The following is a 13,912-nucleotide window of genomic DNA, read 5'->3' on the forward strand; positions in this document are numbered from 1 at the left end:
ATGAGGTGCTCAATACATATTTGCTGAATGGCTATGGACTAAAACAAGTAGGCAAAGAAAAGTTTCTCTATCTTCAAACTTCACATTTCCTTCTTTCTACAGAGATATTTGACAATTTTACCCCAAAGGAACCTTTCACCCAATTTTGAGAATCTCTGACTTAGCTGACATAAGATGGCTTTTCAAAAAAGTTAATCATTAATTTGTAAAGAACTTAAAGTAAAAACTTCTTGGTAATTATTTTTCCTGCCTTTGAATTTTGTGGATTAATTATTCATTATTAGAACCCATTTTACTTACTTTTTGATTGCCAACTCATTAAAATGATTACTTTTTATAGGAAAAGAAATATTATTTGGTGTATTTCAAAAAAGTAATATCTAATAGTGTACTGTGAATTTTAATGGCAATAAAAATAACTTGTATCATTAAAACAAAAGCACTGCATCCTGGATAATTATAATTTGATGGATCAAGCATTGCATTAAAAAAAATAGAAATTTGATGAGTTTTGAAGAAATTGACACTTTTACCAAAAAATGTTTTTAGGACTACAAAGCAATTTTAGGATAATTTTATTTCTAAATGTGTATTGGTTTTACAAAAGTTAGGTATATTAGGAAGCATCTGTGTGACAGACTCAAAGGACTTTCAAGAACTCCAGTTGTCAAACCTGATTATGCTGCAGATGGCGGTACCAAGGCCCAGGGGAAAAAAAAAAATGATGCTTTCCAGACTATGGAGATTACTACTGAAGCATCAAAACATGAAATAATTAGTTTGCCATGAATTCTAACGAGTTTGCCTCTTAATTGCATGGCCCACCCAAAGCTCATTCCTAGCTCTTCAACATTTCTGGGTCAGAAAAGCCATTTAGCCACTAGGTGGTACTACCTAACTTTTATTGAGAAAATTGTAAGGATACTGAGGTAGACTGATTTCCAAATATGGTATTTGGAAAATGTATGTTTAATATTTTTCAAAGATTCTAGAATCATTTAAAAACAATTCACACTGTTTTGTGCTAACAGGATTATTACCATACATGTTTACATACTCCAACCACAGTGCTCAGAAGTTTATAAGCAACTATTTTTAATTTATTTTTATATAGGTCAGTCTAGACATTAATCTCCAAATGGAAATTTTTTTTCTTTTTCTAAAATGTTCTTTTGATCATCTTTCTGTAATAACATGCCACCTTGTGGAACTGCAATCTATTATTAATCTTGTGATAATTTTTTTTAAATTCTAAAATAATTTTAGATAAAAACTTTACTTTCTATCCCATTAATGTTTCTGTCAGTTAAATACATTTGATTAGTAGTGGCCACTTTTCTCATATAGATACCTCAATGATTTCTCCTCCATTTGTTAAGATTATTAAAAATAGCTTTTAAAATATTATTAAAAATATTAATAAAAGTATTAAAATATATTTGTCTTTCATAGTGAATTGGATAAGTACTGAAAAAGTATTTCTTACATTTAGAAAGAAAGAAAAAGTGTTAATATATTTTAACCCTTTAAATTCCAAAAATGTTGTTTCTCTTTTGTTATCATTTCAACTGTTTTAAAGGAGACATAGATATTCCTGTGCTAGGAATACACTCCAAGTATGTGTCTTTTAATATTTTCTTTATAAACATGTGTTCTATGAGCTGAAAGCTATAATATTTCAGAAGAGGAGAGTCATATATTAATACATTAAGCTTCATTTCTTGCATGCTTTATTTAACCTGATTTCTTGAAAGGCATTGAGAAAAAAAATGAGGGGAGCAGTGTGCAGGTTGCTAAGAAAATGTTTAAACATTGAAGTAGAAGCAGAAGGATCATGGGTAATGTGTTTTTTCAGACATTGGAACGGTCCTAAAAGTTGTCAGCATTTCAAAGGAGAAGTGGAATATGGAAGAGGTAGTACTGGAGGAGTTACAGATATTCAAGGTAAGACTTAGGCCAGAGTTCCGTGAGAAGATATGGGACATGTTTGTCTCAATATATCATCACTTTTTCTGGAGAAGTCTTTGCAATTAACTCCTTTACTTTTTATTTCCTTAAGTGAAGGAAAAAAAGTTTAAAAAGCAACCAAGAGTGGGACTCACTTTCCCCTGTAGAATATAACTTAGCTTGGGACTCCTGGGACTACCCCTCATGACTGAGTTTTCCAAGCGTATGCTCAGACAAATCACTACAGTAGATGAAAGCCTGGGATCTCTTTTACTATCCAGATGCTTTTCTGCTGAATAAATTTTACTTTTCAGTTTTTCCTCAGTTGAATTTGAGAAAACTGAAAAGTGTATAAATCATGTTTCCCTGCATTTCTATAAGGAAATTTTTTTTTAAGTTGCATGATAGTAAATCTTTGTGTATGCTAAGTTCCTCTCAATCACCCAAAAAGTTAGTAGATCTAAAATAATATTTCTCCAGATTTGGGGAATATCCTTAGACTTTTAAGAGTAAATCTGAATTGTGGCATTCTTTGTAGATGTTCAGTGAGATTCAGTTCAAAGTTATTTTCTAAAAATGAAATTAGAAATAAAATTGCATTTCTTAGAAGAGCTTTTGAAAAATATGCTGCGTCTTTTGTAACATTTTTGTTGAGACAGTTTATTAAAATATACTGTTTCCATGTGAACATCTATTGTCATAAAATAGAGTAGAACCCTCCACTGTGAAGGGCCCAAGTTAATTAACGTGCCGAGCTTCATTGGTTCCTGTTTACACCGTGATGATACTAGTGGTCCAGGAGTTAACAAGAACAAGACCTGCTGTCTGCTATCTACTGAAAACAAAGCCTTGCGTAGTTCCTGAGGGAAAAGTCAATGTCAAATATAAGTGTGAACCCAGAGGCCAAAAATAAAGCCCCCACAACACATATAGGCATGTTAGACTGAGTCTGTTCAGTGGTTATTAGTGGTCAAAAGAAATTGTTTGGATTCCACTCTTAAGATTAAACAATGAACCTGTCTGCTTAATTCATTAAAAAAAAGTTATTTGACAGAACTTCCTCATTTAACATTTTCTTTTCATTTTTTTCATATACTTTCTTAAATTTTGTGTATCAATTTTGAGAAATAAATATATAGAGAAAGATTGATGATAGAGGAAAAGAATTTTAAACATCCCATCTTTCTTAGTTTGGGGACTTTTCTGTTCATATTTTAAATTTTATATTGCTTGCATAGAGATGTATTTCCTACAAATAAAACTTTCCCCCCATGAAATTATACACATCATGTTTTGTAGGGGTCTATAAAGAATATGCTCATTCACAAGGAGCATTATAACTCTTTAGAATTCTGCTACTTGAACAAGTTTTGAACTACTGATCTAAGTGAGAGCAGAAAGAGGCAATAAATAATTATGGAGATGTTCTTGTCAACACTAGTTTGAATTATATGGAAGCAGTTAAGATAAGCAGAGTCAGAAGAGGGAGAAAACTTATGGGTAACTGGGAACAATTTCCAATGCAGAATTCCTCCACATATATTTAGGTAATTTCTCTTTAATAAGAAACTATTTTGATAATTTTTATTAAGGTTGAATCACTGCACATGGGAAGGAAATAGCAAACATTAAGATCTTTTTCTCCTCTGCATAACAGAGCCTTGAAATTTACCCCAGTTATCTATGGCACAAGATAAAATCTTGGCTACTATAAAAGACTGTTCATGATTACTAACGGTTAACTTCTATTTTCAGCATTCCTCAATCATCTTGAACATGGAGTTGTCTCTGAAGCAGGTACTTTCTAATATTTTTTGTAAAAATTAGCCACAAAAGGAAGACTGTTTGAATCAAAGTTTATTTTAGGGAAAATCCACTGAGGCAGGAAGTTAAATTATAAATCTATAAAAAGCTTTAGATTGTTTCTTTTGTAACTGATTATTGGGCATTGTTTCAGCCTTGCCTTAGGAGACATGGAACCCAATTTCATTAATTGAATAATACATTCTCCCTTTCTTTGGCTCTTGAAAATTGAGCTCACTTTTCTAGTCTCATGAGAATGCCATTCTGTCAAGGCTGTGAAGTAATTCATGTAACAATAGAATACTAGAACTAAACATTAAAAATGGTTTTTAATCAGGGAGTGTAGGAGTTAGACTGCAGTGGCAAACAGCCCAATAGTTAACCTCCAACCTTCCATTTAATATCTTACTCCAGGAGTCAATTTCCTCAACAGTAAAGTTAGAAGAATAATATCTACCTCCTAATAAATTGGATGCTATATGCAAAATTCTAGACAGAGAGCTGGTACTTCCTAAGTGTAAAATAGATGGTAGCTAATAATAACAATAATAATATTTAATATGATGTCACAGTTCTTGGATATGATACTCCAAACCCCAGTTGATTCAAGAGGTTCAGACTTGCATTGCCATTTCTATACATACTCTTGATATGTAAGTAAAACACATGATAGATAATTAAGGTGTTGCTAAAATTGTCTTAATCCGTAGAGTAAGTACACTTAGTATGATACAAGGATTATTAGGAAAATATCCAAATAGATTTCTTCTTCAGTCTTTTCTGTTAATTTGTTCATTCATTCAACATTTAGTTCCTGAAGGCCTACTACTGCCCTTGGAGGGTACAGAAATGGATGAATGGCATAAGTCTTCATCTCTAGAAACTCTTGTGGAGCTGAAAGGCAAAGGCACATGCAAACACAGTAGTGCAAAAATGGAACCATGTACTAGGGAGATGGAAAAGAGAGGAACTGATGGAAAAGGGGACCAGGGGAGCAGGGAGAGGACGCTAAGAGAAAGACAACTTGAGCTATGACAGCTCTTGCAGTTAATCAGATAGAAAGAAGGATGGGATGGAGAAGCCAAGTAGAAGTGGGGAACATTTGAAAAGGTATAAAGAGTGAAAGATTGTAACTTATCCTAGTAAGTTTGTGTACAGTTGGAGCAAAGAGCATACCTGTGCTTATGGAGCAAGGATGCTAGAAAGGAACCTGGGGAAGTAAAACAGCAGAAGAGTAGACACATCTTTGCATGGATGCCCTCCTGAGAAGTTTAACATGTTTATCCAAGACAGTGAAAACCTTGAAAGATTTTAAGCAGGAGGGTGTCATGGTAAGATTTTCCTCTTACAGAGAGCAGTCTGGTGTGGCAGTGTGGAAGATGGATTGAGTCCTGGGGTAATAGTAGGACACTTACAAGTGATCCTGGAAAGAAATGATAAGGACTTGAGACAAAGGCAGGGGAGAGGGAGGAGGAAGTAGATTAGAGAGTTCTGCATGAGAGAATGGAGAGATAAGGTGGCAGATGGAATGAGAGTGAAAGAGGATTCAGAGACAACTCCCAGATTTGTGCCTTGGGTGACTGGGATGCTGTCTCTTGGTCAGGTAGGGTAGGAAGTGACTTCTCTGGGGGTCCAGTGGCTAAGACTCCATGCTTCTACTTCAAGGAGCACAGGTTCTATCCCTGATCGGGGAACTGAGAATTCCACATGCCACACAGCTAAAATAAAAGAAAGGTAGGGTAGGAAGCATAGATTTTGGGAATCAGTATGCGCATATTTATGTTGTTTTCAAGATACCACTGAGTCTTTGTACAGGAAGAAGAGTAAAGAAGAGAACTGAAAAGGAAGGAAACCCAACATTCACTGCAGAGAAAGGAGTCATCAAACGAAACAAATCTGAGACAGAAATAAAGCAGGAGAACAGGAGAAAAGGAAGAGTTTCAAGGACATTATAGAGAATTATATAGTAAAATAAATACTAAACAATATATGCATTTAGCCTCTTGGAGGTCTTAATTGGCAGATTAGTGGCTGGTAGGGTTATAAGACAGGTTGCTATAGGTAGAGTACACATCTGTTATTTGTGCCAGTGTCTATTTCCAGATTTCTTTCCCCTCCATTTAAAGTTTGGTATGTCTGCTAGACTTGACCACATGTCATTTGAAGGCACAGACAATGGCTTGTTCACTTGGATGATCCCTCCTCTCTGCCACCACCACATGTCCTCAGATTCATTTAAGGATGTGAGGATGTGGTACCTTATTTTTAGGACTTATTTTCAAAATGTAATTTTTTTTTGCTGAGTTGTTGGAATCCTGCAGGCTTTCACGTGTGATATAGCATCCTACAAGCCTCCTTAATACTTTCTTCACAGTGATACCAAATACTTTCTCTTTCATTTATAACTCATTTTCCTTCAGGGATCTGTACTTCATTAGCAAATGAAATGGTTAGTTAAAACCACAGAAAAAGCTCTAGAAACCTCCTTTTGGTCATTTCTTATGGCAGGAGAAGACCGTCAGTGTTGCCTATAGCATCTGTGCTTGATATAATCCACCAAAGTGTATTTTCAACTATTGAGAAAGAATTTGACATCTTAATTCCTCAGTCTAGCAGCTGGTTTTTGACCTTCTTAAATTACTGCCAAGGTTACTCTAGCTCTATAGAATGCTGTCCAATTCAGGATCAACATCTTCAAACCACCATTCAGCCAGACTGAAGACTGACTTATCTTACTCTTCCTGTGGCACCCGAGGAGACAGATTTAGACCTATGATATGGTATTCAAGAAAGGGAAGTTCTTAAGACTAGGCTGAAAGATGCTTCTAATGCATTTGTTTTGCCTGATTTGCAGCAACAATTGTATGTTGGTTCCCGAGACGGATTGGTTCAGCTTTCCTTGCACAGATGCGACACTTATGGGAAAGCGTGCGCAGACTGTTGTCTTGCCCGAGACCCCTACTGTGCCTGGGACGGACATGCATGCTCTCGATATGCGCCCACTTCAAAAAGGTGAGCAGCACCTCATGTTAAGAGGAAGTCTTCCATTTTATATGATGAACCGCTCACATGAAGTTGTGAGTAAAAGTTGGCCAATTTCTCTTGTAGTTAGTTTAAAGAGAAAACACACAGGAAACATGGTCTGTGGTAGGGATATTATAACCTAAGTGCTTTATAATTTTTCATAAAGCTAAATTTAAGGAGGATAAAATAGAACGTTCTGAAATCCAGAATTGTGGAGGTTTTATCAAACCAGGTTTGTTTGTCTGACGCACAGCAAGCCAGTTGTGGAGATGCCAAGGTTTGCAGCAGAGAATGGGGTTTATTCATGAGGCAGTCAAGCGAGGAGACAGGAAACAAGTCTCAAATCCGCCTCCCCAAAGGTGAGGGACTCAGGATGTGTATGGGATAAAGCTGAGAGCTGGGGAGCCTGGGAAAGGTAATTGGAGATAGAAAAGGTGAGGTAAGCAATGGCCTGTGCAGAGGGAACTAAGCTACAGGCTTCTTCCTGGGATGCATGCTCGGAGGGTGGAGTTTTGGTCTCTGATGTCAAAAGGTCACTGGACACCCTCACATGCCCAGAGGGAAGGCCAGTGTCTTAACTGGCTAGAGCTCAAACGGGACACAACCAACTCCAACAACTTGGGCAAAGAGGCTTGGAGATATGCACCTTTTTATAGCAGCAATTAAAGCAAGCTTGATCAATGAAGGCAGGTTACAGGTTTAATGGATTTAACTGATAACCCTTGATTTCAGAGCTTTAAAAAATTCCGATAATTGTTTATATCCTTTGCCTTCATCTTTGTCAGAAAGCACAAAAAGTTTGCTTTATTTACTATAGCCTTTGTACATTCTTCCTTTCTTCCCTTATTTATAAATATGCATATACTCATAGTTACTACTTTACAAATAATGTATAAATGTATGTTTTTGTAATACTGTAGATTATATACAGCCCACAGTACATCCCAGTGATTATGTGGAATTTTGCTTTTACTCCAACTTGGCCAATTTCTGCCACCCAGATATGCTTAAATATCAAACTATGTCCCACTGTTTGTAACTTATTGCTTTATGTACTCTTAAAAGTAATGTCATTGTAGGCCAACAGTACCCAGGCTAGGAATTTATTTATACACACATGGGCAAAAAAGTACCACAAATTATATGTTTGTTCATTTCAGCACTGTTTTCAATAGCAAAATTATTGGAAACAACCTGAGTGCTCATTAATATGAGTTATGGTGGCTGATATATTAAAATATCATTCTTTTAAAATGTGGTTTACAGTAACACTATTTATTAAAGTATCACCCAAAGTATATTTTGTTCTAGGTAAAATGTCAGCAAACTGTATATATATATGTTTTTAATCTTTAGGTCTTAACAAGATTGCAGGTGAGCATACAATAGTCTTACTACTACATATGCACTTCTATTTTTTGAAAGTTAACTGATCTGTTAAATTGTAAATTCTAGTATCTCAGATTGAATGTATAGTACAAAAACAGACACAATGCCAAGACCTTTTTATATTCCCTGAAATCTCTGAATTGAATGTAAGTGGGCACATACCATTATTTCAAGCTTAAAGTAAAAAGTCACAACATTTTTGTTAGTTTTTGACAAAGAATATACTCTTCCTAGGTAGTCTTTGGGCAATGCTTTTCTTTTCTAGAACCTAAAAGACAAGCATGCTCATTAGTTGGTAATGAACCTTCAGTTTGATAAATTGATCCTGTTCCTTATGAAGCCAAGATTTAAAAACATTCTTGACCTTATGTACCTTATACCATCATATTTTTTCTTTTTGTATTTCCCAGGACTGTATCTCTGATCTTGCAGACATGCCACTGTGATGTTCTCCCTTACCTAACATAATGTTTGTGTGAGCCAAAAAATGTGTATGATAGATGAATCTTCCACAAGACTGTCATCCAGTCAACATTCCCCTTAAGGAATACCCTAGTATCACAGAATATTCGTTGTGACATCTGTGATCTCTGATGGGGCAACATAAAATAGCCAAAGCAAATGAAACTGCACACTGAGTATAAAATTTATTTAACTTAGATGTAGCAGATTTCTTTAATATACAATAGTTATTATTTTCTCTTAAGGAAAACATGTGACAATAAAGTACAAGGCTATTATTTTATTACTATCATTAGCACCACTATGAGAGAAACATTGTGAACTGTGTCAGTAGATAGAAATAACATCTAGCCATTCATGCCATATCAAACTTGTACTTCTGTTTCAAATAATATCTATCTTGTTTAATCACATAAATAATGAATCTTTGTATGATAAAGCATTTTATATTTGTGCATACTTTCTTACCCACTGACTAAAGCTTTTTTATATCTTATTACTTTCCATTGACTGACTGAAAAATAGAAGATAAAAATAGTTACCCCCCCCCACTGGGTGTAAATAAAAACTGGAATACATTTATATTCAACCTGTTGTGCTGAATAATTTGTCAAAATCAAAGAAAAATTGTGGTGGCTAAATAAAATTCAGACCATCTTATTGCTGAAACAAGATCCATTCTGTTAGGACTCTACCTAACTGGTAGTACTTGGATTAATGTTGCAGCAATCGGAATACTGACCTGCATTTAAGTTAAGCAGTGAAACAAGTACAGTTCTGCTTCTGCTACTGTTATTTGTGTTATATGTAGACTTTTCATATTCCAGATATCATGCTTGAAGTTCTAAACAGTTTAATCCCTTTTCCATAGGCGAGCTAGACGCCAAGATGTCAAGTATGGGGACCCAATCACCCAGTGCTGGGACATAGAAGACAGTAAGTATAGGTCTACTATTCTTTACTCTCACTGAAAACTGTAAGCCTAACCTTGGTGTGTCTTTTTTATTATATGACTTAAAATATCTTTTATGTAGGAAGATCCCATTTTGTGCTCTGGAAAAGCAATAGAAGGTTTTATAAATCAGCCCCCTGTTCACATGCCTAAGTGAATATAATTCTTTGTTATATTGTTATTTGTTTCATATGGCTTTTAAAATTCCTATACCTTTTCCGCCCTTTTTTACTGCCTTGTCCATCCTTGTAAAGTTTGAAACTGCCATTAGAGATAAAGCAGAATATAGTCCAAAACATATGGACGTTTAGACCATCCCAGAAGAGACCCTCCAAGAAAAGTTTGATAAAAGGGCTGGACTTATTAGAAAGAAACTTTAGGTAGCCTGTGCATTATTTGTATTCACTTATTAATTCATGTACCATTCAATCAGTAAATATTTATTAAGTGAGTTCCATGTGCATATAATTGACCCGGTCATACTTTGAGACAAAGAGACTCCTTAGATAACTTACAGTTCTTTGGGGAAATGTCATAATGTACAAATCGTGATGTGGGAGTTTAGGGGAAAAAAAGAGAGAGAGATCACCAGAGGCTGTATTATTCAGAGAAAATGTCATAGAAAGGAGAATCTTGAAAGGCTGAGCGTGAGAAGGGAGGAGTAGAAAATTGAGAAAGTCTGTTGAGTGACTCTGGTAACAGAGAATACAATCTGTAAACGTATATATTCCAGAGCGTTAGTTACTTTCCACTCTCAAGCTCTGCCTTCAGATAGAAGATGTGTGCACACAAGTGCATGCACACACACACACACACACACACAACTGGAGGAAGAAAGGAACTGCCTTCCCGTCATCACATTGTTAGTAACCACTGAGTAAACAGCCGCATTTCATAGTCTGTAACTGGTGGTCTGGCAGAGTTTTCTTAATTTAAAAACAACACAATTGTTTATGATTTAAAATATCATTCTTCTGAAAAACAAGCTCTAGTCCAGAATAGGACGTTTGTTTTCTTGTTCCAATGTGCAGGTGATTCACTATAACAGCCTGTGTTTTATTTAGTAATCATTACTCTGTGCTGTTTTCACATGTGCATATGAGATTAGCAGGGACTGTTTTAGGTATGGTGGATATGCTCAGCAGTAAAGAATCCTTCTAAAAAAAAAAAAAAAAGAATCCTCCTGCCAATGCAGGAGATGCCGGCTCCATCCCGGGTCAGGAAGATTCCCTAGAGAAGGAAATGGCAACCCACTCCAGTGTTCTTGCCTGGGAAATCTCATGGATAGAGGAGCCTGGCAGGGTTACAGTCCACAGGTCACAAAAGAGTTGAAAACAACTTAGCGACTAAATGACAACAAATGAACAAAAAAGAAAACAACCTGCACCTTCATGGATTTTAAATTTAAGTGTGTGTGAGGGGTGGGAGTGAGCAACAAACATAAAAACAGGTAAAATAAATGCCATGTTATAAGGACTTATAAGACACTGTTGCTGTCTAAGGCACTCACAGTCTGTGTCTCCACTTCATCACATGCCCTTCTTGTTATGCTCCATTGTACATTGCGTTTTCTAAGTACCATCACCACTCTAACTCAGTCCAGTTTTTGTCAAGATCACCAAGTGATTTCCTCCCTTGCCAAATCCAATGCACACTTTTCAGCACTCATTATTACTTACTCTCTAGCTCCCTCCTCTCCGAAACACTTTCTTCACTTGGCTTGCATGCAATGGTGCAGTGATACGCTGAAGCTAGTTCTTATGGCCCCATGAGAGCCGATTGCTTATTATGAAGGAATTTTTTGAGCTGGTTTTAAACCATTGGTACCTTGAATCAGCCACGGTGGGAGTTCTTATACCAGAAAAATCAGCCAGCACTACACATCAGGGCCTTGCGTTTACAGAGATGGTCTCCCAGCACATGTATGCTTCATGGCACCACATGGAAAACTTCTGGTTTTTCTTTACCATATAGGCTTCTCCTTCTGAGTGTTCTTAACTTTCCTTTTCATTCTACTACCTAAACATTCCATCTCTGTCTATTCACTCCTTAACACCGTCCATTTCAATACTATCAGAGGCTTTTTTTTTTAATTGAAGTATAGTTGATTTACAATGTTGTGTTAGTTTCTGGTGTATAGCAAAGTGATTTAGTTATTTTGTTGTTGTTCAGTTGCTAAGTTGTGTCAGACTCTCTATGACTCCATGGACTGTAGACCACCAGGCTTCTCTGTCCATGGGATTTTCCAGGCAAGAACACTGGAGTGGGTTGCCATTTCCTTCTGCAGGGGATCTTCCCAACCCAGGGATCGAACCTGCGTCTCCTGCATTGGCAGGCTGATTCTTGACTACTGAGCCATCAGGGAAGCCGTATATATTTATTCTTCTTCATATTATTTTCCATTATGGCTTAACAGGATATTGAGTATAGTTCCCTGTGAAATACAGTTATTGTTGTTGTTCAGTCACCCAGTCATGTCTGGATCTTTGCAACCCCATAGATTGTGGCACACCAGAACTCCCAGTCCCTCACCATCTCCTGGAGTTTGCCCAAGTTCATGTCCAGCGCACTGGTGATGCCATCGAGCTGTCTCATCCTCTCACTCCCTCTTCTCCTTCTGCCTCAATCTTTCCCAGCATCACGGACTTTTCCAGTGAGTCAGCTGTTCGTATCGAGTGACCAAAATACTGGAGCCTCAGCATCAGTCCCTCCAATTCAGGGTTGGTTTCCCTTAAGATTGATTGGTTTGATCTCTTTGCAGTCCAAGGGACTCTCAGGAGTCTTCTCCAGCACCACAGTTTGAAGACATCAATTCTCTCTGGTGCTCTGCCTTCTTTACGGTCCAGCTCTCACAACCGTATGTGACCACAGGGAAAACCTTAGCCTTGACTATACAGATCTTTGTCAGCAGTGTGACATCTCTGCTTTTCAACACACTGTTCTAGGTTTGTCATAGCTTTCCTGCTGAAAAGTGGTCATCTTCTATAGAGTAGGACCTTGTTGTTTTTTTTTTTAATCCATTTTAATATATAATAGTTTATATCCACTAATCCCACTTTCTCAATCCATCACTTCCTTATCCCCTTCCCCTTTGGCAACCCTTAGTCTTTTTTCTGTGTGGGTGAATCCGTTTCATAGATAAGTTCATTTGTGTCATATTTTAAATCCCACATATAAGTGGTATATGTCTTTTTCTTTCTGACCTACTTAGTATGATAATCTCTAGGATCATCCATGCAGCTGCACATGTCATTAATGCATTTTTGTTTATGGCTGTGTACTATTCCATTATATATGTGTGTGTGTGTGTGTATGAACATTATGAAAATCTTCTTTATCTATTCATCTGTTGATGGGCATTTAGGTTGCTTCCATGTCTTGACTGTTGTAAATATTGCTGCTGTGAACATTTAGAGTGTGTGTGTGTGTGTATGGTAAGTTGCTTCAGTTATGTCAGAATCTTTGGGTTGGATTGTAGCCCACCAGGCTCCTCTGTCCATGGGATTCTCCAAGCAAGAATACTGGAGTGGGTTGCCACGCCCACCTCCAGGAGATTTTCCTGACCCATGGATTGAACCTGCATCCCTTATGTTTTCTTCATTGGCAGGTGGGTTCTTTACCATTAAGAGCCACCTGGGAAGCCCATGATCTTTTGAAATTAGTCTCTCAAAAGCACTAGTCTGGTTCCTATCTCAGCCCTGTCTGCATTTGTTTCCTCTGTACCTGAAGAACTCTTCACTTCAGGTATCCACATGGCTCTATCCTCACATCACTTTATTCCATGATTGAAATGTTAGGGTCAGTGTTAATTTCTCAGAGACACCCTTTCTGACCAACCTACCTGAAATACCTTTCTTCCCTTCTATCCCTAATTATTCTCTAATCTGCTTTATTTTTACTTGTATTGCATAACATAGCCAAGATACTATATTATCAATTCATTCACTTGATTACTTTGTCTCTGTCACTGGAATATAAAAGTGGTGAATTTGTCTGCAATAATCACTAATATATTCCCTACATTGAAAGTAATGCCAGTGTGGTAGGCAAAAAAAAAAAAAAAAAATGTCTGCATCATACTTAGGGGAAGGAAGGGATACTCAGAAGGATAGCACTTGAGCTATTCCTTAAAGAAACAATCACACTTTCCTAAGTAGATTAAGTAACAGGTATTAAAATCAGAAAGGACTTACATAGGTCTGGTTAAGTTTGTGACGATCCCTATGTTATTCTATGGCGTTTGTGTTTACCCTGTAAGTGATAAGGAACTCTTTCATATTACTAAGAAAAGTTGTTTTTAAAAATAAAAGTAATTTATTTTGGTAGTTTGGTGAG

At 36.7% G+C, this 13,912-nt stretch overlaps 1 protein-coding gene across 3 annotated transcripts in view; it reads left to right on the top strand.

Moving 5' to 3' along the window:
• SEMA3D (semaphorin 3D) overlaps window positions 1-13,912 on the top strand; it is a 222,540-nt gene that overhangs the window by 193,636 nt on the left and 14,992 nt on the right. For all 3 annotated transcript variants that reach the window (XM_043871916.1, XM_043871915.1, XM_043871914.1), the window contains 4 exons: window positions 1,856-1,944; window positions 3,703-3,744; window positions 6,605-6,762; window positions 9,497-9,561. In XM_043871916.1, coding sequence (XP_043727851.1) covers window positions 1,856-1,944; window positions 3,703-3,744; window positions 6,605-6,762; window positions 9,497-9,561 — 354 coding nt within the window. The remainder of the gene's footprint in view (window positions 1-1,855; window positions 1,945-3,702; window positions 3,745-6,604; window positions 6,763-9,496; window positions 9,562-13,912) is intronic.

Source organism: Cervus elaphus, chromosome 18 (genome assembly GCF_910594005.1).
Source record: "Cervus elaphus chromosome 18, mCerEla1.1, whole genome shotgun sequence".
Classification (NCBI taxonomy): Eukaryota; Metazoa; Chordata; class Mammalia; order Artiodactyla; family Cervidae; genus Cervus; species Cervus elaphus.